This window comes from Schistocerca cancellata, chromosome 6, assembly GCF_023864275.1.
Source record: "Schistocerca cancellata isolate TAMUIC-IGC-003103 chromosome 6, iqSchCanc2.1, whole genome shotgun sequence".
Classification (NCBI taxonomy): domain Eukaryota; kingdom Metazoa; phylum Arthropoda; class Insecta; order Orthoptera; family Acrididae; genus Schistocerca; species Schistocerca cancellata.
This window is the reverse complement of record NC_064631.1, coordinates 142,453,837-142,479,419: the sequence shown is the minus strand read 5'-3', so window position 1 is coordinate 142,479,419 and position 25,583 is coordinate 142,453,837. Positions and strand designations below refer to the sequence as shown.

Here is a 25,583-nt window from a genome sequence, read left to right as displayed (position 1 = left end):
AGATGTTGAGTCACTATTTAGGAATCATTTTTGTTTTGTGTATCTGATCAGTAGCACATTTTCTCTTTTTTGTTACAGCAATGCCTTTTTTATTTGTCAGTTATTTATTTACAAAAGTAATAGAAATTTATAAATATTTGACTGTAGTTAATGCACTTTTTGTGTCTACTATTGTAATCTTCTCAAAATACTTTCATTTGTTAATTTAACCAGGATAATCTGAATAGTCTTTCCTAGTCATATTGTCTCAGACATCTCAAACACAAAAGCATGTATGAAATAGGTGCAATATACGAGGATGGAATGAAAAATGCCTTGGACTAATCTGATCTGAGATCAGCTCATTTGGTCTTGAGATTCCACCTTTTTTTCCCAGAGAAATTAAAAACAATTATTTTCAACTTATTTATGCCTCCAATAATGTCTCTGTTAGAAGATTTCTTCCTTGCTAGCAGAGTTTTGAGCTCAGAGAACAGAGGATGTTCATGTCAGGCCCAGACGTGAGGAATATGTTGGTAGGGAACTATTTGAAAGGTTGCTTTTGTGTCACCACAGTCAGTGAATGAGCAGACATTGACTTACAGTGGGACCTGTGATAGAAGATCCCTAACAGTTGCAATGGGCTCGGCCAGACTGTTTCGCGTATCTACATCGACTGATCACATACGTGATTTTGTATACATCTCTGTGGCAAGTGTTGCTGTAGCGTCGTAAGATGACTATTCTTTTTGGGTGAAGGTGTTTGCGTTTCAGTTGAGAGCTGGCAGTAGTACTGCCAGCTGACGGGGATCGTCTTCTGCTGACTCTACTACATCACGAGTGCTATTTCTTCCTTTTGCTTTAACCCACTACACAAATGGCACAATACTGCTGCATATTAAGAGACAGTGTTTTACACTTTCTCATATATAGTATCATGACGATATCCTAATGGTTCCAGTTAACAGCGACCAACGTTTTCTCACATCAGAAAAATATTTTTTCCTTTTTCCAGTGCATTTTCACTTTCATTAAGTCACTGTTATGACATCAGCTATGTTTCAAGGTGCTTTGATGTATTGAAATTAACCTAGTCACATTAAAAATTTAGCACCATTACTTGCAGAAAGATGTTGAGGATATTGTGTGCCAGCTCGTGTCTCAGATATCTCACAACACTTTCAATTTCATCAGTTTTTTCTTCAGAAAAACCTCAATTAGGAACGCGCTGCAATCCTTGAAATATCTATACCACATTTAAAATCACTTATCCAATAATAATAGGTATGTATGGTTTAGAGTATTGGTATAGTATTCCCACAGACTTCTCAGTTCAGTTTGCTCATGTGGTCTAGTACAGTTGTCTCATCAGTGCACAAATGTGTCTTTATAATAAACATGTGATGCAAATCACTAAAGACAACTCAACAAGCAGTATAGAACACATATGTGATATTAGAACCAAATTTTTAGAAGATTTGCAAATAGTAAGTCTCAAAGCTTCCTACTGTTTTGTAGAAATTTACTAGACTCAGCAGTCCATCCTTGTAGAAAAACTGTCCTGTTTTGTTCATGATTTTGCTTTATGGTTGGCTTAGTTATCCATATAGATTGTTTATATGATCTACTGCTGACTATTACTTGCTGGACTATAGTTTTTCATCATATTAGTGTTTACATTTACTGTGTGATAATGGAGCATTTATGCCTTTGAAAAATCCCTTTTCTCATGCTGAAATTGAGTTTGCGATCTTGGCATATAAGCTTGGCTTGAGGAGCGTTTACAAGTGTTTTAATTTACTGCATATATTTTTCAGAGGAAGCAGAAGGAAGTAGCAAAAGAAAACGAATTCTACATGCAGTTGCTTCGACAAGCTCTCCCATTGGAGCAGCATGAGACACACCAGCATTTACTACCACAACAGCACCTCCTTCAACAGCAGAAACATCACCAGACTTGCCACACAACTTGTCTTGAGAAGAACAAAGGTAAAGGAGAATTATTTTCTTTGGATGTGTAATAGCAAGTTAACTCAATATAATTTTCCCAGAGATATCTTCAGTGGAGCTGTAGCAAGTGAGGAACAAACAGTTTTGTGCGCTAGTTATAACTTGGCAGTGCTTACATGGGCTGTCCTTGAGTAATGTTCTGTGTCTATCTGAAGAAGATTAACAACTTTGGATGTTTGGATTGGTCTTCGCACATTTGAAGTTATAAGGACACTGTAGGATGTACAATGTTTGTGCATAGAGATAGAAAGGAGAGAGAGAGAGAGAGAGAGAGAGAGAGAGAGAGAGAGATAGATATTGACTGACTGGCTTTTTGCGACCACCTATGTGGTGTTGTAGGTTGGGATAACAAGTCTCACACCCGGAAGATATTCTCCCTGGTGGGTCCTCGTTTATAAGTAATTCATGAAAAAGAATTTCAGTTGCTACTGTAGAGTGTGATATTTGACACTTTTCTTTTGACTGGCAGCATAGTTGAATGGTTAGCATATAAGATTGGTATGCTGAAGATGTAGGGTTCAAATCTTGTCAGAGCATTGTAGGTATTTATTTTTAAATGTTTATCAAAATTACGTAACCCATCATTTTTCTTCAATTATTTGGTTCAAATGTAATTTTCTTTAAAATTTCTAATCCTTTCCCACATCATTTTAACCATTGTATTAACTTTATTTGTTCCCGTTTTGTCTTCCTGTCATTCTCTTTTTATTTAGAATATGTGTCCATCTTGTTTTAATTGTTTCTGTGTATATTTTGTAACATGTAATTGTTTAAAAATGCTGATCAATGAGTTGGACAACAAAAACAAAATAATTATTAATCTTCATATTGATTATGCAGTAGTCAGAATAATTTATTTTTCATTGGGAGATGTGCTTTCTTTGTGTTGGCAGTCGTCATCTAACCATTTGAAACATAAATTGTTGTCACACTATCGACAAAATATAAAAGCTACCTTTCTGCATTCACATTGTTTTTTCATCAGATTCGGCAAGAAGCACACTTAATTGATATTATGAAATACCATCATTTCATTACGTAACTTCAATCATTACCTGGCTTATCTTACTGTGTTTCTAAACACTGGTGCACACAGAATTCAGTAAATGATTGAATGTATTTTAATTACATCTTCACTTTTATCAATTTCATATTGAACTTGAAGTAACTCGGGTGCACTTGAAAGTTTTTTTAACCATATTTTTCACCAGATGATAAAAATATACGGCACATAGCAGACACAGTGGAGAACACTTTGGAGGAATAATTCTCACAGTGCACATAGCTTTTCCAGTATTATTCACAAATATTTTCTCATGTAATTTTTTGTCCATCAAACCACTTCATGAACCAACGACTAAGAAAAAAATCATTTTATTTGACGTAAGGTTTCTCGACAGATTTCAAATATTGTCTATACATTTCTTTCATTAATTTTACTGATGTCGAGTAGGTGGTGACCACATTTCTGCATTTGTCTCCAAGCTCAATTTCTTTAGCAACTCTTGGTCAGAATTTATTTCAGACTTTCTGCATGCATAAGAACAAGTGTGGTAGCAATTCACTGAAGAATATCAAAACATATAGCACTACATATGAATATAACAATGAAAACAATCAATTTTTGACAAAATAATTTAATGTATATGTAAATAATCTATTCACCAAGCGGTGGCAGAAAAAAAAACCACAGATACACACAACATTCCTTTATGTGTGTGTACTATGCTGCTTGGTGACTATATATGAATGTACAAGTTTGCAAAATTTCTCTTTTGTACCAGAACTGTACTTGATCCCCATAACGACAGTGATCAATGATATGTTGATTTGTAATTGTGACTCATTTGATTAGTATTAATAACAAGTTTTGGACTGTAACTGCTCATTATCAATGCTATTTGTTTTCTGAATTGTTCTGCTGCTTCCACAGTTTCTTCAAGTGTTGCAACATCATTTACACTGACGAATTTAGTCACTTTTCTCTGTCTTATTCTGTCTTATATTTCAAAATTCTTCACCCACTTCCCACTTGCAAAGAATGAAAATTTTTCTGATAAATATGGTAGGGCGACGTCTTTGTCAAGTATTCGAGTGTACGTATTGTTACTTGTGTGTTGTACATTCTAGCATCCTTAACTTTTTGGATGTTTGGATATCAGACACAGCTTTTTGAATTTAGCACCTCTTTGTTTGCCATCTTATTTCAATTTCTTCAAGTGTTCTTTTCTGTGTAAACGAGAGAAGCCACTTTGTTGGATACTTTTCAGTGAGTAATTGGGATGGGTTTCAGTGAATGCAACTGTTTTTGCTTTGTATTTTACTGGAATGTATGTTGATGGAGGTGCTAGAATATTGGATGGGTTATAACATATTTCAATTTCTTCATCATTGAGATTACACCACAAAGAACAATTTTTTCATGTTAATATCGGATGAAAAAATCCGAAAATTAACAGGCCTACCTCATTATACAATCCCTCTTCATCAGTCTTGCTGTTTAAAATGAGTTCCTTATTGTGAACAATAACAATATCCATCGTGAGTTGAATCATTCCCTCTGATTTGTTCGCCCATTGCTGTGGCATTTGCATTTATAAAATCAGGAGGTTTTTCAGAAAATTGATCTCTCTCCTCATAAATAGACTATGCATAGTGAAAGGCATTCATGAAAACACTCTTCATTTCTTCATAATATTCGTCCACTCTTTTGTCATGACCACATGCATAAAAAAAGCAAGAAGAAAATACAAAACTAGAAACAAAAAAACAAACTGGTTTGTGATTGGTAAATGCAAGTTAGCCAATATTCTGAGCACATTGGAGCAGTCAAACATTGGCTATAATTCGCTCATACTCCCTCTGATAAAAAATAACTTACTGCCAAGGGTAATTTTGGAATATTTATTTTGATTATAATAATACAGATTAAGTTTGAAACAAAAGAAGGGATGACAAATACAATGAAATGCATGCAAAACGAGGAATAGAAAGAGTGACACCATTAACATGGATGAAAATATAAGGCAATGAAAATGGAAGGATTTAAATTCAGGTTACTATGTAGAAATAATTAAAACCATCTGGACAAAGATTCCAAACGAAAAAAGAATGATGGGAAGACAAAATGGGAACAAATAAAAAGGTTGATACCATGGTTAAAATGACATGACAAAGGATTGGAAACTTAAAAAAAATTACATATGAACCAAATAATTGAAGAAAAAATAATGATTTAAGTCATTTTGATAAAAATTTAAAAATAAAAATCTAAAAATGCTCTGACAGGATGTGAATCCTGTACCTTCAACATACCAGCCTTGTACACTAAATATCACACTAAGGTGCCAGTCGAAAGGAAACTGTAAAACATAATGAGAGTTCCATAAAAACACAGGAGAACTGCCGGATATCAGTAACATCCTGCCACGATATTTCGGTGCAGAGTCTGCTGGGCATCTTCAGGTGAGTGCCACTGTAGTAGTACTGGCGAGTACGCACTGAGCTCCGCTATTTACAGCCGTACTGAGGTGACATTGCGCATGCGCTGCTCAGCATGCGCGTTCATAACGGCTCCGTGCGCTGCGCCTCGCGCCCTCCACGGTGAAAGCCTGGCGTATCAGTATCAGGTCGATTTCCATCTTTATGCAGATAACTAAGTCGACTACGAAGTTTTTCTGTAACAGGATTCCAAGCAGAGTTTAGCTGATAACCGTTATCTCGATTGATGAGAGTCTCGTTGTCAGACAATCTTATTTTCACAGATTCGTTGATAATCGAGCTCCAAAAGTTTGATGTATGGGCCAAAATTTTTGTGTCGTCGTAATTCCTGGACTAGTCTGTGGTCGCCGAACATGAATTACGATGACACAAAAATTTTGGCCCATTCATCAAACTTTTGGAGCTCGATTATCAATGAATCTGTGGAAATAAGATTGTCTGACAACAAGACTCTCATCACTCGAGATAATGGTTATCAGCTAAACTCTGCTTGGAATCCTGTTATAGAGAAACTTTGTAGTCGACGTAGTTGTCTGCATAAAGATGGAAATCGACCTGATACCGATATGCCAGGCTTTCACCATGGGAGCGTGAGGCGCAGCGCACTGAGCCGTTATGAACGTGCATGCTGAGCAGCGCATGCGCAATGTCACCTCAGTATGGCTTTAAATAGCGGAGCTCAGTGCGTACTTGCCAGTACTACTACAGTGGCACTCACCTGAAGATGGCCAGAAGACTCTGTCCTGAAATATCGTGGCAGGACGTTACTGATATCCGGCAGTTCTCCTGTGTTTTTATGGAACAGTCAGTACACCGGGAAAGCTTTAAACATCACATAACTAGAGTAACAGACAAGATTCTTTCTTGTCAATTACTTGTAAAGGAGGGCCCACCAGGGTGAATGGCTTCAGGGCGTGAGACCTGTGATCCCAAACTACACCACCATACAGCTGGTTGCAAAAAGTCCATTCCTCCACTAGGGACCTCTGCTTAGTAATCTGATCAACACAGTTCAAATGGTGGGAGGCAGCTGAGTTGGATCTCACTGCTAAAGCGACATCTTTACCGTTAACTGATGATTCCACCACACTGTATTCCTTCAGTGGCTAAAAAATAAGACCTAATACTTACTGGACACTGTGTATGCAGGTGTGCAACCATTATGAAGTTGTTTTACCTACTAGTAGTAGAATTATTGTAATTATAAACAATCGTGGGTAACTGATATTTGATTCAAATAAAACAAATGAATTTTACAGTGTTACATGAAATGAAATCATAATTGATGTGCATTGAAAACGGGGGCTCTGAGTTGATTATGTATCATTATCACATGTAACAAATAAAACATTTGGCAAGTAGAGTGTAAAATTGTGTGAAGTGAAGAAAGGGTTGTGCAGCAGGAAGAGAACAGAAATATACCAATTATCATGGTTACAGGATTATATATTCCTTTTAGAAGTTTGTCTTATGGTTAGCTCATCTATACTGTACCAGTATATCGAGAATTTATCAAGTTTTAAGGTGAGTTAGAGGTTTTACGTTTTATTGTTAAATCATGTTCTGATTGAAGGTGATCTGCCTAGTTGTGCCCAATTTTGTGAGTGGTAACTGAATATGTGCAATCCTTGTCAAGAATCTAAGTTTTGGTCCATCGAGGCTATTTTTGTATAGAACAGAATGATTGGATACCACAACTATGTCTACTGTGCAGATGAAAAACTGTGTGCTGGTTTGAATAAGCAGTTAAATGTATTATGAATAACAGTATTGTGTGCATTTCATCTTTGAGAAATTTGGAGGTATTCCTCTTCTTCAGTACAGTAACAGGTTATTCATATTGCAGGATAGCTTTGTACCAGATATTCACAAATTCTACCTGAATAGAGATTACTTTTTCCAACAGGATAATGGTCTACCAAATTAATCTTGAGAAATTTGCGCATGACGAATGTAATTGTGAAAGGCATGTAGTGTAGTCTAAATATTTACCAAGTAAGGTGGTTACTGTCTGATTAAAATTACTTGTTGGTTGACACTACATGCACTGGACCTGATTTCCTCCAATCAGAGTGCCCATTGCCATGCCCAAATTGTTTGCCATTGCCAAACTGCCACAACAGTGCGACCCTCTTGTGGGCAAGAAGAGAAGTTTTCAGAAATGCATAACAAGTCTGGATCCTTTCGCACAAGACACGATCAGGTGTCACATACACAGTTACCGTCATCTTGAAAATCGGCCTCCATGAGACAAGCTTCGTAAAACATTGCATGAGGTTGGACTTTTTAAAGGCAGCATATCATTGTTGCAAATGATTCTGCAGAGCCTCAGTTTTAAAGACAAAAATATTTCATGCCATAAAATGTTGGTGGAACCAACAGACATAGCCATGTAGCAATGCAGATTTTTATGTTAAGTTAAAAAATGTTAATTTTGAGGACATTGTTTGGACTGAAAAAACATTTGTGAATGTTGGTCATACTGTTAAGAGAGGTTGGACTGACAACAAAGGAGAAGGTATGGCGCTCCCTGCTGGAAAATTTGGTAGAATTATTCTTTCGTGTCCTGGTACCTACCAGGGCATTATGACCAGCTATCAGTTGTTTTTCAAATTAGAGAAATGGTAGAGTACCATAAAGAAATCAATAGTGAAACGTTTTTAAATTGGTTTGAAACTATATTGCTACCAAGTTCAGAAACTCCATCATTAATTATTCTCAACAATGCTCCATACTGTTCATTTATAAAGAATAAGGCACTAACCCTGTCCAGTTCAAAGGAAAACATTATTTATTGGTTACGACAACACAAAGTTACTGTGGATGATACACTGAAAAAACGTAGAAGTCTTAAAACGCTTGCCACTCCATAAGCCACAATTGACGATATACGTTATTGACAAGGTAGCTCTTCAGTATGGACATAGAGCAATAAGAATGCCACCTGATCACTGCCACAGTAATGCAGTTGAACTTATTTGAGTACAAGTGAAACAATATGTTGCTCATGAAAATAAAAAGTTTGCTGTAAGTGAAGTTGAGAAACTAACAATTCAGGACCTAGAAAATATCACTGAAATGGACTATGGAGGGCAGTTGTGATGCATACTGAAATGAGTGATTGACAAAGTGTGGAATAATGGAGGTCTTCCTGAAGTGTTGCGGAACTTATTATTGTTTCCTGTTGCTCATCCAATTTCGAAAGTTCCAGTGACTCTGAAATGAGCGGTATCTACCATCTTTCGAACAACACAGTTACCTGCAGCTACCGATCAGTGGAGATGTGTAAAAAGAAATACTTTTATTTCTAAGAACCATGCCTCTGTTGCCTATAACCTGTAACCAAGTGCTGAGCAGAACTGCTCATTGGTTGCGAAAACGTTAGCTTGGGTAGCCAGTGTGAGGATAATTTCAGGTAACAAATGACAATGAGAAATTACAGTTTCATTTTAATTCTGAAACTGAAATTTTTTGTCTTGAACTTGCTCGTAGAGCTTAGCTTTGATCTCAATGAACAAAGCAAGTATGCAGCGTGGGGTACCCGCGCGGTCTGAGGTGCCTTACCATTGTTTGCATGTCTTCTCCTGTCAGAGGTTCGAGTCCTCCTTTGGGCATGGGTGTGTGTGTTGTCCTTAGCGTAAGTTAGTTTAAGTTAGATTAAGTAGTGTGTAAGCCTAGGGACCAATGACCTCAGCTATTTGGTCCTATAGGAACTTGCCACAAATTTCCAGTTTCCAAAGCAAGTATGGTTAATAGTTCTGTCACATGTTATTGAGTACCCTTTTCTCAGGTACATTGCACATCATGAGGTTAAGGTTAGGTTAGGAAATGAGTTTAAATTCAGGGCTACAAAATGTGTCATCTACAGGTTCTCAGCTGACGCTGTGGATCAGAAATTTTCTAAGTCCAGAGATGTGTTATCCTGTACGCGTGCTGTAGTCTTTCTAGCAGCATGCGCGTCCAGGCGTCTGTTTGTAAACACAGAGCGATGTAGATGTACATTGAGAAGCAGGGGCTCAAGGATGCAAGAGTTTTGTCTATATAAGTAATGAATCTGGTAAGAAGGCATCAGTCTTCGTTCATCTGCTCGAGCAACAGCATTGGATCGCTCACATAGAAGATGCCACGATATTATAGGAGGAGAAGGCGTTCCCGCCTTACAGTTTATAAAGCAATAGACAATATTTCTATTAATACCAAGAATGATGTAGGTGCACAAGTCATCCTTCATGGTCCATCAGTGTTCTGTGGTGAAGTTCTTAACTTCACCCTTAGCAACAGTGATACCTTGCAGCATGGTAATGGCTGGGTAACCGTAGCCCTCATCCGTGGACCTAAAGTCGATAAAGTTGCAGGGCTTGAAAATTTTAACAGCTGTGACGTCATTACATATCGTACAGTTCACATCGCAGATGTCTACAATAGAGATATGGGTGAATCATATTACTTGTCGTCGATGCCATTGGTTCTGAGGACTAGGAATCGTAAAATAAATGAATCTGAATCTCTGTCAGTCTGGGTAAAAGGTTTTGACAATTGTAAAAAAATTAAAGTGACATGTGAACTAAAATTTACTTTTAATCAGACTTTAGTGACATCAGTTCATGACTTACAAGGAGCAAATCATTGCCTGACTGTGTTGAAACAAAGTATGTACAGTTTATCATTCATAACTTTTACAAAAAGTTAAATTTTATGATTGCAGGCTGTTAAAATAATGAGAGAAATCGAAACTTTTTAAATTATGGGATTGAAAAGTAGATGAAAAGCTACAGTGAAGTATCACATTCAGGATACTGTGCAGAAAGGTCGTACTGCTTTCTTCACTATGTGAATAATGACATCATTATTTTTTCTTACATTGCCATATTTGAGACAACTCTGCTACTGTCTTGTAATTTTAACTCCGCCATCTCTGTAAATGTACTCCATCATGAGATTAGCAGTTAATCATGTGAACTAATTAAAAAAATGCAAATGTAGCATTTGCCAAATTAACTTTGAACAGGAAAACAATTTGCAGATGGATAACGCCTTTTTAACCATTGTATTGAAAGGTGTGCACTATTCTGCTGGTAGCTTTTTCAGTGTGTTTCTGACAGAATTGAGATGTAAAATTGATGAACCAATATTTTAAATCTGATTCTTCTTTGAGGTACGCTACTTTGTTTATGCAGGTTTTGAGCCTTTCTCTGTAGTTATTTATTTTTATATATTACCATACTTGTTTAGTTTTTGTATTGCTAAATTGGAAAAGAAAATAGTAAACAAATATTTTTAATGGATGTAATGCTAATTACATAATGACTTGACGAAATCACATGAAATGACTTGTTCTAGGAATGAATAGCTTGGTTCATATGAGCTCCCATAACCTGAAAAAAATAGCCAAATAAATTTAAAAAAATACACTTTCTGACGCCTCTGATAAAATTATTACGATGTAGAACAGAGTGTATACAAACCGGGAATTCCGGGAAAACCCAGGAATTTTTTCGTCCGGGAGAAAACCAGGAAAAACTCAGGAATTTCTCATTGTTTTAGTTATCAGTTAAATTTTTGTGATTTTTGCTGGTAAGAACCAATACTCTAACAAAGGATATTACTGTATCCCGCTTCTGCAGAATAATAGAATAATACTGCAGCAACAAAACATGAACGAGAAAGAAAAAAAAAAAGAAAAATAAACCTTAAGGCGCAAAGGAAATGAGCCATATACAACAACAAAACACAGTGCTCATACAAGCGTCTGCCAACAGAAAAGTGTGTCAAAGGCTTTAGGAAGAATATGCAATGCTTCCTAACAACAAATTGCCTCCGGTGAGCGTGACGTGACAGCTGTTGTAAATAGATTCGTTTGAGCAGTTGCGGGCAGGCTCTTGTGCACGCGCAGTTGAGTCGCGTATGAGCAGTACCTTCTCCCGCTTCTGGCTAACAGATGTGTGATTGGAGGCCACTGCCTAATATTGCCCCGGTTCGGAAATATCGTAGATCTGGGGCTGACGCACAGAGCAGTCTGAGTTATAGTGGGGAGGTGGGTAGTCTCCACGTGACCTGTGTTTACATTTAGTGATTGTGCTGTTCCCTCTCTGTTTATTGCTCACATCAAATGAAAACAAAATGGATTTCTGTGGCTGGGAGCTATCGTGAATTAAAAAACATTCACATAATTACGGAAGGCTAAAATATGTTATTAGTTTCAGATTTAATTTTATTTCTCACTTCCTGGCAGTGAAGGATCAATCGCCTTGCAGAACAATGAAGATATTTTTGTTGGTTTGCTGAAGAAATTTGGCTTGTCTTAATCTTATCTGCAGTGGCTGCCAATTTATTTGAAACGAAGTGTTAATTTCACACTGTTGGCTAGTTTCAACTGTTCGCTGCATTTCAAGTGCACATTTTACATCTTCTAGCTCGTATGGAATTATGCCATAATAAAGAACCAAACATGAGATAATACGGTACTGGTACTCAAGAAAATTTACATCCGAATCTGGACATACGAATGTGCACTAAATAAGCCGGATTATGCATTGTACTATGGTTCACGAAATTCCGATGCTCTTGAAGTATCCTCTGATGTCTTGTTTCTTTCGTGACATAGTGCAAGATCTTTTAATGTTTTACACGTATGAACATACGGGCTTCCTGCGTCATCGTAGCTACTTAAGCGCAGTGACGCCTGTTATCTGGCACTCTCTGGCAACTGCTGAAACATGTGCGAGAATGTACGATGAATTTCTATGAATTTCTTAAATCACAGAGTGTTTGACTCTCATTTAAAAATCAGCTCTTTGAGGACAACCATCTAGAAGAATTCTGAGCCCAGAAGATCTGACATTTACGTCGTTATTAAAAATTTTACTGGCACATTTGTGTGATGATGTATCTTAAAGTGTAACACACGCAAAAAGATCAACATTATATGTGAAAGCTTTGTTTTTCTTGTAGAAACACCAAGAACCATTAAACCATTCACTTTTCTTATTTGTGTGTTCGCGCTACTTAAGACTGATCTTGCTATTGGTTCACTACATCACGTGTCCTGTGCTGTCATCAGCTGGCGAGATCACGTGACAGGAGCTATGACTGGCTTACAAAAGCGCGAAACAATCTTGATTTCAATGCTCTGGAAAGTAACATGCGCTGTTTGGTGGAATTCGAATTTATATCTTCGTAACACAAAAAAATGCAGCGTACATGTTGCTGCACATCAAAGATCTTTCCAAAACATTTTTTTTTTTTTTTTCACCTCTGAGTTTCGTTTTCTAAAGTGCCGGGAAATTCTACGTCGATGTAGAAAACCATAAACATTCTAAGGAGTGATAAGTTTTACAGTGCCGAGGAAAAGTATACTGCCACTTAACACGGAAAAAGCGTATTTTCACTCGGGAGGAAATGTATTTTGAACCAGGAAATCTGGGAAAAATCCGGGAATTTATTTTCATTGTCTATGTATACACCCTGTAGAAAGCCCACTCAAAACACCGTATTTATGCATTGCACAGATTTTTGTTTCTTAACATATAGAAGTGCATTATACTTAAAGGGAAAAATGTTGAGTTTTCTGTATACTCCTGCTGCTGTAAAAAAAAAAAAAAAAAAAAAAAAAAAAATTGTACAACGAAGGATACAACTAAAAAATGGGGCTCATGATGAGACAAAAAGGTACCAATGTTTTCCATTATAAATGACAAATTTTATTGTGCTGTGGAGGCACATAAAACTTTCATACATCGTTGTTAAAAAAAATTCTAGATATGGAAGGAATAGCTGCAATTAATTCTAACTGATTGGATGCGTGGAACACTTTACCAGCAATAACTGTTTAAGATGACAGGGAGATGGCTCAGAAGTTGAAAAGCGCTTGGGAGAGGTTGCTGTTCACAAGATTCGTTTGGTGAAGAACCTCCAAACAGTTGAAATATTTGTAATTATCTGATGACTTCCACTGCAGTCAGCCCTACTGTGGTTGCTTTTTATTTATTTATTTGTTTAGTTTAGTGTGATCCTAAAGAAGGTGGTGGGTCACAAAAAGTAGTCATGAGAAGTTAATGGAACTCCTTTATATTCATAACCCGTTTAGGGCGTGGTCCATCAGCAGATTACCTGCTAAATTATTAACACATTTTTATATTACCAGTGTGAATGTTTACAGAAACGTATTAATACAGGAATAAAGGTTTGAAAATCAAAATTCAAATTTTTTTTCACAGAATATGTACTGCATACAATATAATTACAGTGTTGTGACAAAAAAGTATCAGGTCATTCCATGCCATGTGGTCTGGAGGTTCCTGCATGACCATAACAGATTTTGATGAAATTTTGTATGAACAATCGCACATGCTCCTAGTGAACATTAGTAAAGTTTCACAACCATTAATTCAGTAGATCCTGATACATATATTGGCAGTAATTTGTTTGACCCTAAAGCACAGCTATCGACAATACATCCATGAGTTTTGGCAAATTTGAGACATAATATCTCCAGTAATATTTTCTTGAAAGATACAAAACTAGGTCATCTTGTACAGCACCTTGCACTATGTTAATCAAAATAATACAAAATAAGTCTTCTGAGCTATATGCATATGGATAATTTGAAGCAAGTCGTCCAAAACAATATCTGCTCCGGGTAAAAAGTGAACTTCAGTTTGATATATATCTGGAATAATCGCGGAAAAATCTGAAACGTGCACGTTCATTCTCATACTGCTTTCCAGTAGTGTACAAATTGAGGGTAATTTGACAGTTTTTCCAAAAAAATGTAAAAAATGCTGTTTTGGTCCACTTTTGCAAAAGCATCTTCTGCAAATTCTGTTAAGCTGTTTTTCTTGGAAAGACCAGGTCCTAAATAATCTCAGAAACTATGTTTGGTTGTGCAATGCAAACATATAAGGCCCTAAAATATAACTAGGTGAAGTTGCATTGAAAATGGGACCATATTCCTGTGGTATTAAAATATGGCAAACGGTAAAATCGAAATCACTGACAATCGTAGGCAGCAGGCAAAAAAATGCAATATGCTTTTTCTAGCAGACAATCATTGGAGAAAGCTAGTTACTATTTTACAGGAAGTGAATACGGAGTTTTGTGCAACTGGCATAGTGAAACCTGGCGCGACGACCAAAAACATTATTGCAGGTGTCTCAGAACATGAGAATACACTGAAGAACAGTGACATCGTTGTTTGTGTGACAGGTGCCAACGACGTAGCTCATAACGAAGCCGGAAAGTCCGTAACAGGTTTGAGGGATTTTTTAAAAACGTAAATATGATGAAAAACACTGTTGTGACGATACCTCATAGACATGATCTTATGTATAATGCGTGTGTGAATAAAGAAATCTGCAAAACCAACACTAGAATAAAACAATTATGCTTCACATATGCAAAATGCAATGTAGTAGATATTAACAGACTGGTGAAAAATCTGCACACTGAACACGGTGAGCATCTGAATTACCAGGGTAAAAAATTTCTCTGGCACGAGATAAGCAAAATTATAAATGAAATTCAAGAACTTAGTTTTAAAGGACACTATTTCTGGGGACGCTTATGAACCTCCTTTTTTAGGCAATACAGCGTTACAAGGGAAGGAAGGGTAGAAACCACATTAAGGGAAAACTGCAGCAAAGTAATCAGTTCAGATAACTGTGTTGTTTTAGATCAATCGGTGAAAATAAATGACCATGTAAGACCTTGTGACATCAAAATACATTTCTGTGCAGATAACAATGTTCTCCTTGTACATATAAATATACAATCACTTTGTGGTAAAATCAATGATCTGCATTACTGGCCTGATAAAATTAACTGCAGTATACTGTGTATCAATGAACACTGGATGAAAGAGTCTGAAATAGACTTGTGTGTTCCTCCGGGATATTTGCTAGTTACCAGCTGTTGCAGAAGAAGCATTTCACATGGTGGAGTCTCAATCTACGTTAAAAGCAAATTAGATTTAGATTATTCAGTAGTAGATCTTAGCAAAATGTGCCTTGAAGGCATATTTGAAGTAGCTGGTATGGTAATACACACACAAAAAATTATAATTATGTCAGTGTATCGAACTCCAAGATCTGATGAAATAATATTTATAGAAAAAATTAACACACTAATTTTGCAGTTGTTCAAATATAAACAACATAAAATTATAATTGTAGGTGATATTAACAAAGATATAAGGGCAAAGAAGAAAAATGTTATCTATATGATTAATTCTTTGAACTATTATTGTCTTAATGAAAAGCCCGCCAGACAAAATGCGTGTCTTGATAACATAATTAGTAATGTATATAAAGATACTCTTGACTGTGACGTAATAGAATTAGGAATATTAGATGATGCAGGACTATGGCTTCGAATAGAAAATTCAAAATTCAACACTAAAGAAAGACAAGTGACACACAGACTTCTAGGAGAATCCAGTGTAAACAACATGATTAATGAGTGACAGAAAATTGATTGGTCTCATAAAATTAATAATAATAATAATAATAATAATAATAATAATAAGGCAACTGATAAATGCTTTACTATTTTCCTCACAGAAATTAAGCACATTGTAGAAAAGACGTGCCCCACTGTAACCAAAAGACACATTCCTAATAATACACATAAGCAATGTCCTACTAACAAGTGGTACACTCCAAAACTTAACAAACCTAGGATACTACTTCTAATTCTGAGGGATAAGTCTATTAAAAGTGATAAAGACAAGGCATATCACATAAATATGAGAAAACTTTACAAATCAGAAATAAAAGGGGATAAGTGCAATGCAAATGATCAATACATTTTGAATTCCAAAAATAAATGTAAAGCAGCCTGGAATGTCATAAAACAGGAAATTAATGACATCCATAAAGAAAACAACAACCCTTATAGACTGTGACACACTCAATGATTATTTTGTAAATAGTGCCACTCTATAATTCTACCATAGATGCACATCCATACAAAACAGACTAGTGAGAAATTTACTTGGACCCCTATCACCTTAAATGACATTTTCAAATCGATAAACAAAGTAAGTAATTCCAAAACAGAAGACTATTATGGACTCAGTAATTTCATCATAAAGCGTATAGCAAAGGAAATGAAACTGCCACTTCTCTCACTGTCAAACAGGGTACTAGATGAAGGAATTTCTCCAAAATGTCTTAAGCTCACAGTTACACTACCTAAGTATAAAAAAAGTGATAAAAGCCTCCCAAACAACTACAGACACATATCAGTAGCACCAATCATATCCAAAATAATAGAAAATTGCATGCATAGGGAGCTATACAGGTATTTTGAAAGCAACAAAACTATTAAATGAATGTCAGTTCGGATTCAGGTCTCACCTATCAACTGTAAAAGCAATTGAAGCTTTGGTGAACAATGTATATGAAGCATATGAAAAGAGGCTGCATAAATCTGGAACACTTTTTTGTCTTATGACATAATCATTAAAAAGTTAGAATACTATGGAATTGAAGATATACCACTCACTTTATTCAAATCTTATTTAAGCAATAGGTTACAGCTTTCCAGAATGAGACTTTCACTCTGCAGTGGAGTGTGTGCTGATATGAAACTTCCTGGTAGATTAAAACTGTGTGCCAGACCGAGGCAAAGGTCCCGAGTTCGAGTCTTGGTCCGGCACACAGTTTTAATCTGCCAGAAAGTTTCACATCAGCCCACACTCCGCTGCAGAGTGAAATTCTCATTCTGGAAACATTCCCCAGGCTGTGGCCTATCCATGTCTTCGCAATATCCTTTCTTTCAGGAGTGCTAGTTCTGCAAGGTTCGTAGGAGAGCTTCTTTAAAGTTTGGAAGGTAGGAGACGAGGTACTGGCAGAAGTAAAGCTGTGAGGACGGGGCGTGAGTCGTGCTTGGGTAACTCAGATGGTAGAGCACTTTCCTGGGTGAGGCAAAGGTCCCGAGTTCGAGTCTCGGTCCGGCACGCAGTATTAATCTGCCAGGAACCCCCTGCGGGTCCGGGGATTAGAATAGGCCCGAGGTATTCCTGCCTGTCGTAAGAGGCGACTAAAAGGAGTCCATCCCCCTCACGGGGGTAGTTAGCGCCTGCGTCCGGAGACGGACAGTTCCACGACCTAGAATCGTGGTCTTTTTGGTTTTTCACTTCTCGTTTCTTCCTTCCTTTTGTTGGTTCCTTTCTTTGCTCTTCTCCACCTCACTGTCTTCCTTACTCTTTCCCTTGACTTCTCCTTGCCTTCTCATTGCCTTTTTCTCCTTGCCTTCTCATTGCCTTTTTCTCCTTGCCTTCTCATTGCCTTCTTCTCCTTGCCTTCTCATTGCCTTCTTCTCATTGCCTTCTTCTCCTTGCTTTCTCATTGCCTTCTTCTCCTTGCCTTCTCTGGTCTCCGCCTTGGCGTTTGAGACAGTCTGTCCTCTTTCTCCCTCTCTCTCTTCTTTTTCCTCTTCTTCCTTCCTCCCTGTGCGTGCCTGAAGGCCGACCCACGCGTTCGCACGCGTAGCCGGTGACGGGGTAACGCGTAAGTCCCCGCCCTGGGTAGACATGTAAGGCACGCGCGTACCCCCTGGTAAAGGCCAGGCCCGGGGAGGGGTGATTGCCTGAGCTGATACCTTCTGACCATGCCGATTGGTCCCTCCGTCTGTTTCTCGGGAGGTGTGACCTGAGGTGTAAACATTCACCTAAGGCGGGAGTGCCCTCTGAGAGGGTCCCCACAAGGAAGGAGCGCGCCATCGGAGACGCTGGCAATCATGGGGGATTCCTCCGCAATGGATTCTACTCCATCTCTCTCGACTTCGACCCAAAAACGGAAACGTGACCAGCCAACAGTGACAAAAGTACTACTGCCTGCCCCACAGTTCCTCGTAGTTTCTCGATCTGAGGACGGAAAGGATTTTTCCTCTGTCAACCCTTTCGTTATTCAGAAGGGTGTAGATGCCATAGCCGGATCTGTCAAATCTTGTACCAGGTTGCGTAACGGCACCTTATTACTAGAAACGGAGAGTGCCTTTCAGGCACAAAAACTGCTTCGGGCCACCCTCCTGTACACGTTCCCTGTTCGGGTGGAGGCCCACCGAACTTTGAATTCGTCTCGTGGTGTAGTCTATACTAGCTCCCTCGACGGCTTGACTGACGAGGAGCTTAAATCTTTCCTCGCTGAGCAGGGCGTGACAGCCTCCATAGGGTCATGAAAAAGGTCAACAATGACCTTGTACCGACTCGGACACTTTTCTTGACCTTCGATAGTGTTAAGCTGCCATCGCGCATCAAGGCTGGCTACGAGGTTATTTCTGTTCGCCCCTATGTCCCGACACCTACGCGCTGCTACCAGTGTCAGCGTTTCAATCACACTCGACAGTCTTGTTCCAATGCGGCTAAATGTGTCACTTGTGGCAGGGATGCCCATGAGGGTGTCCACCTCCGTCTCCTCGTTGTGTGAACTGTCAGGGTGACCATGCCGCATCCTCCCGCGACTGTCCTGTCTATAAGGAAGAACGCTGTATCCAAGAAATTCGGGTCAAAGAGAAAGTGTCCACCTCGGCTGCTCGCAAGCTATTGGCTAGTAGGAAGCCCACGCTGCTCCCAGCGGGGAAATACAGTACTGTCCTCGCCTCTCCTCGGACTACCCGGGAGGTAGCAACCCAGACATGCGATCTGACCTTCAGCACCACGGTCGTCCGTTCGGCCAGTGCTAAGATCGCGCGGTCGACGTCTCCTCTTCCTCCCATCACCCCACAGACACCAGCCCCTTCCTCAGCTTCTGCTAAGACGAAGACCCCGAAGTCAGATGCACGGGCCTTCAAGAAGGAACCATCCCGTGCAGACTTCCTCCGTACCTCGACCTCCCAGCCTTTGACCGGTACTTCCACCAAACGTCCTTCCAAAAAGGCGCATAGGAAGCACAGTTCTCCTTCTCCGCCACGGCGCATTTCTTCTCCTGCGCCACCCAGCGGTTGCCGCCCCAGGCCGTCATCCGTTTCGCCTGGCCGCACCGCTGGTAGCCGTACATCTGGCCGTTCACCGGCGGAGGAAGCTCCCCCTCCCGGCCATCCTCCCGAGATGGCCGATGACCCTATAGACCCAATGGACGATGACTGTCCGCCTACTGATAGCGGCGGCAGTGCTCGCTCGAAGCCAGGCCCTAAGCGGCCTTCGAGGTGACCCCTTCTCTCATCTTCCTTTTCTTACGATGGCACTTATTCACTGGAATATTCGCAGCATTCGCTCCAACCGAGAGGACTTGAAGTTGCTGCTCCGCTTGCACCGTCCGCTCGTCGTAGCCCTCCAGGAAACGAAGCTACGCCCATGCGATCAAATTGCCTTGGCACACTACACCTCTGTGCGTTTTGACCTACCCCCTGTGGTAGGTATCCCAGCTCATGGAGGGGTTATGTTGCTGGTCCGGGATGATATTTACTACGATCCCATCATGTTGCACACCGGCCTGCAGGCAGTTGCCATCCGCATTACTCTCCCCACTTTTACGTTTTCCTTTTGTACTGTTTACACTCCATCGTCATCTGCCGTTACCAGGGCAGACATGATGCAACTTATTGCTCAGCTACCTGCACCATTTTTGTTAACTGGAGACTTCAATGCCCACCATCCCCTTTGGGGCTCTCCAGCATCCTGCCCGAGGGGCTCCTTGTTAGCAGACCTTTTCAACCAGCTCAATCTTGTCTGCCTCAATACTGGCGCCCCTACTTTTCTTTCGGACACATCTCACACCTATTCCCATTTACACCTCTCTCTATGTACTCCCCAACTTGCACGCCGGTTTGAGTGGTATGCACTTTCTGATACATATTCGAGCGACCACTTCCCGTGTGTTATCCATCTCCTGCAGCATACCCCCTCTCCGTGCTTCTCTAATTGGACCATCTCCAAGGCAGACTGGGGGCTTTTCTCTTCCAGGGCGACCTTTCAGGATCAAACCTTCACAAGCTGCGATCGTCAGGTCGCACACCTCACGGAAGTCATTCTCGCTGCTGCTGAATATTCCATCCCTCACCCTCATTCTCCACGTCGCGTACCGGTCCCCTGGTGGACCGCAGCATGTAGAGACGCTTTACGTGCTCGTCGACGTGCTTTACGCACATTTAAACGCCACCCTACAGTGGCGAATTGTATCAATTATAAACGATTACGTGCTCAGTGTCGTCGTATTATCAAAGACAGCAAGAAAGCCAGCTGGGCTGCTTTCACAAGCACCTTCAACAGTTTTACTCCTTCTTCTGTTCTCTGGGGTAGCCTGCGCTGGCTATCTGGCACTAAGGTCCACTCACCAGTTTCTGGCTTGAAGGTCGCGAATGACGTCCTTGTGGCCCCTGAGGCTGTCTCCAATGCCTTCGGCCGCTTTTTCGCAGAGGTTTCGAGCTCCGCTCATTACCACCCTGCCTTCCTCCCCCGCAAACAGGCAGAGGAGGCTAGGCCACCTAACTTCCGCTCCTCGAATTGTGAAAGTTATAATGCCCCATTCACCATGCGGGAACTCGAAAACGCACTTGGCCGATCACGGTCCTCCGCTCCAGGGCCAGATTCTATTCATATTCAGATGCTGAAGAACCTTTCTCCTGCGGGTAAAGGTTTTCTTCTTCGTACATACAATCGCATCTGGATTGAGGGACATGTTCCCGCATGCTGGCGCGAGTCTATTGTTGTCCCGATTCCTAAGCCGGGGAAGGACAAGCACTTGCCTTCCAGTTATCGACCTATCTCGCTTACCAGCTGCGTCTGTAAAGTGATGGAGCGAATGGTTAACTCTCGATTGGTTTGGCTGCTCGAGTCTCGACGCCTACTTACCAATGTACAATGTGGATTTCGTAGGCGCCGCTCTGCTGTTGACCATCTGGTTACCTTGTCGACCTTTATTATGAATAACTTCTTGCGGAAGCGCCCGACCGTGGCTGTGTTCTTTGATTTGGAGAAGGCTTACGACACCTGTTGGAGGGCGGGCATTCTCCGCACCATGCATACATGGGGCCTTCGCGGTCGCCTCCCTCTTTTTATTCGTTCCTTTTTAATGGATCGCCAGTTCAGGGTACGTGTGGGTTCTGTCCTGTCCGACACCTTTCGCCAGGAGAATGGGGTGCGACAGGGCTCAGTTTTGAGCGTCGCTCTCTTCGCCATCGCGATCAATCCAATAATGGATTGCCTCCCAGCTGATGTATCAGGCTCCCTTTTTGTGGACGATTTTACCATCTATTGCAGCGCGCAGTGTACATGTGTCCTGGAGCGCTGTCTTCAGCGTTCTCTTGACCGTCTTTACTCCTGGAGTGTCGCCAATGGCTTCCGTTTTTCTGCCGAGAAGACGGTCTGTATTAACTTCTGGCGCTACAAAGAGTTTCTCCCACCGTCCTTACGACTCGGTCCCGTTGCTCTCCCACTCGTGGAGACAACCAAATTTTTAGGCCTTACCTTTGACAGGAAACTTAGCTGGTCTCCACATGTGTCATATTTGGCCGCCCGTTGTACCCGTTCTTTAAATGTCCTCCGTGTTCTCAGTGGTATGTCGTGGGGAGCGGATCGAACCGTCCTACTTCGTCTATATCGGTTGATCGTCCGCTCCAAGCTGGATTATGGGAGCTTCATATACTCCTCTGCACGGCCATCCATCTTACGCCGCCTCAGCTCCATACAACATCGGGGTTTACGACTTGCGATCGGAGCATTTTATACCAGTCCCGTAGAGAGTCTTCATGCTGACGCTGGCGAATTGCCACTCACTTACCGGCGCGATATACTGCTTTGTCGGTATGCCTGTTGGCTACTGTCAATGCCCGACCATCCGTCTTATCGTTCCTTTTTTGACGACTCTCTTGACCATCAGTACGGGTTGTATGTCTCTGCCCTGCTACCCCCTGGAGTTCGCTTTCGTCGCCTCCTTCAACACCTTAATTTTTCACTCCCTGCAACCTTTCGAGTGGGCGAGAGCCGCACGCCACCTTGGCTCCAGGCTCAGGTCCGCGTTCACCTTGACCTCAGCTCGCTCCCAAAAGAGGTCACCTCCGGTTCGGTCTACCACTCCCGTTTTTTGGAACTTCGTTTGAAGTTCATCAACATGACTTTCATTTATACAGATGGCTCTAAGACCAATGACGGGGTCGGGTGTTCCTTTATTGTCGGGGCACAAAGTTTCAAATACCGGCTCCATGGCCATTGTTCGGTCTTCACAGCTGAGCTCTTTGCCCTCTACCAGGCTGTTCTTTACATCTGCCGCCACCGACATTCTGCTTATGTCATCTGCTCAGATTCCCTGAGCGCCATTCAGAGCCTCAGTGATCCGTACCCGGTTCACCCTTTCGTACACCGGATCCAACGCTCTCTTCAGCAGCTGGTGGACATCGGTTCTCCGGTTAGCTTTATGTGGGTTCCTGGTCATGTCGGTATCCCTGGGAACGAAGCTGCATATGCCGCGACCAAGGCTGCGGTCCTCCAGCCTCGGACAGCTTCTTGTTGTGTCCCTTCGTCCGATTTTAGCAGGGTCATTTGTCGGCGCATCTTATCGCTGTGGCATGCCGATTGGGCTGCACTTACCGACAACAAGCTTCGGGCCTTAAAACCTCTTCCCGTGGCTTGGACGTCCTCCTCACGCCCTTCTCGGCGGGAGGAGGTCTTTTTAGCCCGGTTAAGAATTGGACACTGCCGGTTCAGCCATCGCCATCTGCTGACGGCTGCGCCGGCGCCGTTCTGCCCATGTGGGCACTTGTTGACGGTTAGACACATTTTAATGTCCTGTCCATATTTTAACACACTGCGCCTCGATCTTAACCTGCCAAGTACTTTCGATGCCATTTTAGCGGATGACCCACGAGCAGTTGCTCGTGTTCTTCGTTTTATCAATTTGACAAACCTCGCTAAGGACATTTGATGATGTTGTTTTTAATCCTATGCCTGTCAGTCTGTCTTTTGCCGTGTTTTCCCTTTTTTTGTAGTTGTTGTCAACTTGTGCCTCGCGGTGCATTATTAGAGTAGTCAGGGCGCTAATGACCATTGAAGTTGTGCGCCCTAAAACAAAAAAAAAAAAACAAAAAAAAAAAACAAAAAAAAAAAGGAAAAAATCTGCCAGGAAGGTTCAGGTTACAGCTTGTATTTGCAAATAAACAGAGATCAGCAATACTCCCTCTAAAAAGAGGAATACCCCAAGGCTCGGTTCTTCGGCCTTTCCTGTTCATTGTCTATATTAACAATTTCTTGAATTATATACCATGTAAGAATATACTGTATACTGATGATATTACACTAATAACCTCAGGTAACAATTTACAAACTGTGCTGGATAACAACAGAGAAATAATGCAAATGGCTAGTCACTGGTGTCAGGCCAATCAACTGTGCATAAACAGTACAAAAACCGAAATAATTTTTAACCTAAAAGCTACAAAAAGTAAAAATAAAGCAATGAAACTACTTGGACTGCACACAGACCAAAACTCTCCTGGGAAGAACACACTGTCACCTGTGCAGCAAACTAGCCCGTGTACTTTTTTTACTGTACATTGAAAAACAGTGTGAGCAAACAGCTGTTACTCCACTCATATTTTGCTTTCTTCCATTCCCATCTGGAGTATAGAATTTTGCTCTGGGGTAATTCCTCAGGTGCTAAATGTATTTTCAGATGGCAAAAGAAGGCCATCAGATGTATACTAGGATTAGCACCCAGAGATTCCTGCAGAAACCACTTTAAATATCTCAGTGTAGTGACAGTACCTAGCATGTACATATATAATTGTTTAATCTATGCTAAAGAAAATCTAGACAAATTCAGCACGAGATGTGATGTACACCCACACAATACCAGAAGTAGTCGCTTGTTGGATTTTCCTTTCTGTTGTCCATAATAACTATAAACATTTGGGCATAAAATTTTTCAATAAGTTACCATACTCAGCTCGTACAGCCCCATTTAATAAATTCAAGAGCGTATTGCAAAATTAGTTAAAATGCAGTGAATTCTATACAATTGAAGAATTCCTAGGAAATACTCATTATAATATGCTTTTAATAAATGATAAAGAAATGGTTTTCAATTCTAAAATAAGCTAAATAATTCTGTATATGTAAGTGTTTATTGTGATTAACTGTACTCCATTGTAAACTTTGACGAAGCCAATTGTATGAAAAATACTGAAAGGTAAATAAAAATATTTTATATTCTACTTAAGTCGGACATATATTGTTATGTTCTGCAATTGTTTAGTACTCTCTGGGGAAGGTAGTATCAAAACTCTTGATGACTAGGAAGTGTGACAAAGCCTGAACAACTCGAAAAACTTCAAAAAAGGGATGTCTTTTGTCACAAATTATCATGACATATTTAAGTCCATTTTTCTTCTATAACTGCGGAATCAAACTGGTTATAAACTTCACAGTTTAACTGTGCATTACCAAGGCAGTGGAAATCATGATGTAAAATTGTTGCATAATAGGGGCAACACACTTCATACATGTAGCAGTCACATAACGTAAATTTTGGTGAAGTTCACAGCAGTCTTACTGACGTTTTTTGGAATGGACTCATGGTATGTAGAATTGCTAGTATGTCTTTTTATTCTGTAATACTATTGATGTGGTAGTTTAATTCTGCTGTTAAAAGCCTTATATGCTTAAGTTGCAGAACCAAATATAGTTTTTAGGTGGTTTAGAACAAGACCTTTATAATAAAAACAGTCCAAAAGAGTTTGCAGAAGATTTTTCTTTGTGAAAGTATGCCAAAAATTGGCATTTTTGGAAAAATTGTGAAGTTTGCCCTCAATTTTTAAACTATTGGAGTGCAATAGGAGAATGAAATTTTATATTCTAATTGGCAAGTAATTAAGTGCGAAGTTTCAGGTGTATCCCATAATTAATTCCGGTAATACAAGAAGCTAAAGATAACTTTTTTTTATTTTAGTGTCCCATTTTCTGTGGCCGACTTTGTTTCAAATGATCCATAAGCAAATTTTTTTTTATTATTATTTTACTTAAAAGAACACACAAAGTTTTACAATATGGCCTACTTTTGTTTCTTTCAAGAAAATATTGCTGGAGTGTTATGTCCCAAATTTGCCAAAAACTCAAGAGTGCACTATTGATAGCTGTGCTATGGGTTCAAACAAATGACTAC

At 40.2% G+C, this 25,583-nt stretch overlaps 1 protein-coding gene across 1 annotated transcript in view; it reads left to right on the top strand.

Annotated features, from left to right (window-relative positions):
• Positions 1 to 25,583, top strand: part of LOC126190621 (macoilin) — a 178,980-nt gene that overhangs the window by 54,440 nt on the left and 98,957 nt on the right. The window contains exon 6 of the mRNA XM_049931034.1: positions 1,797 to 1,968. Coding sequence (XP_049786991.1) covers positions 1,797 to 1,968 — 172 coding nt within the window. The remainder of the gene's footprint in view (positions 1 to 1,796; positions 1,969 to 25,583) is intronic.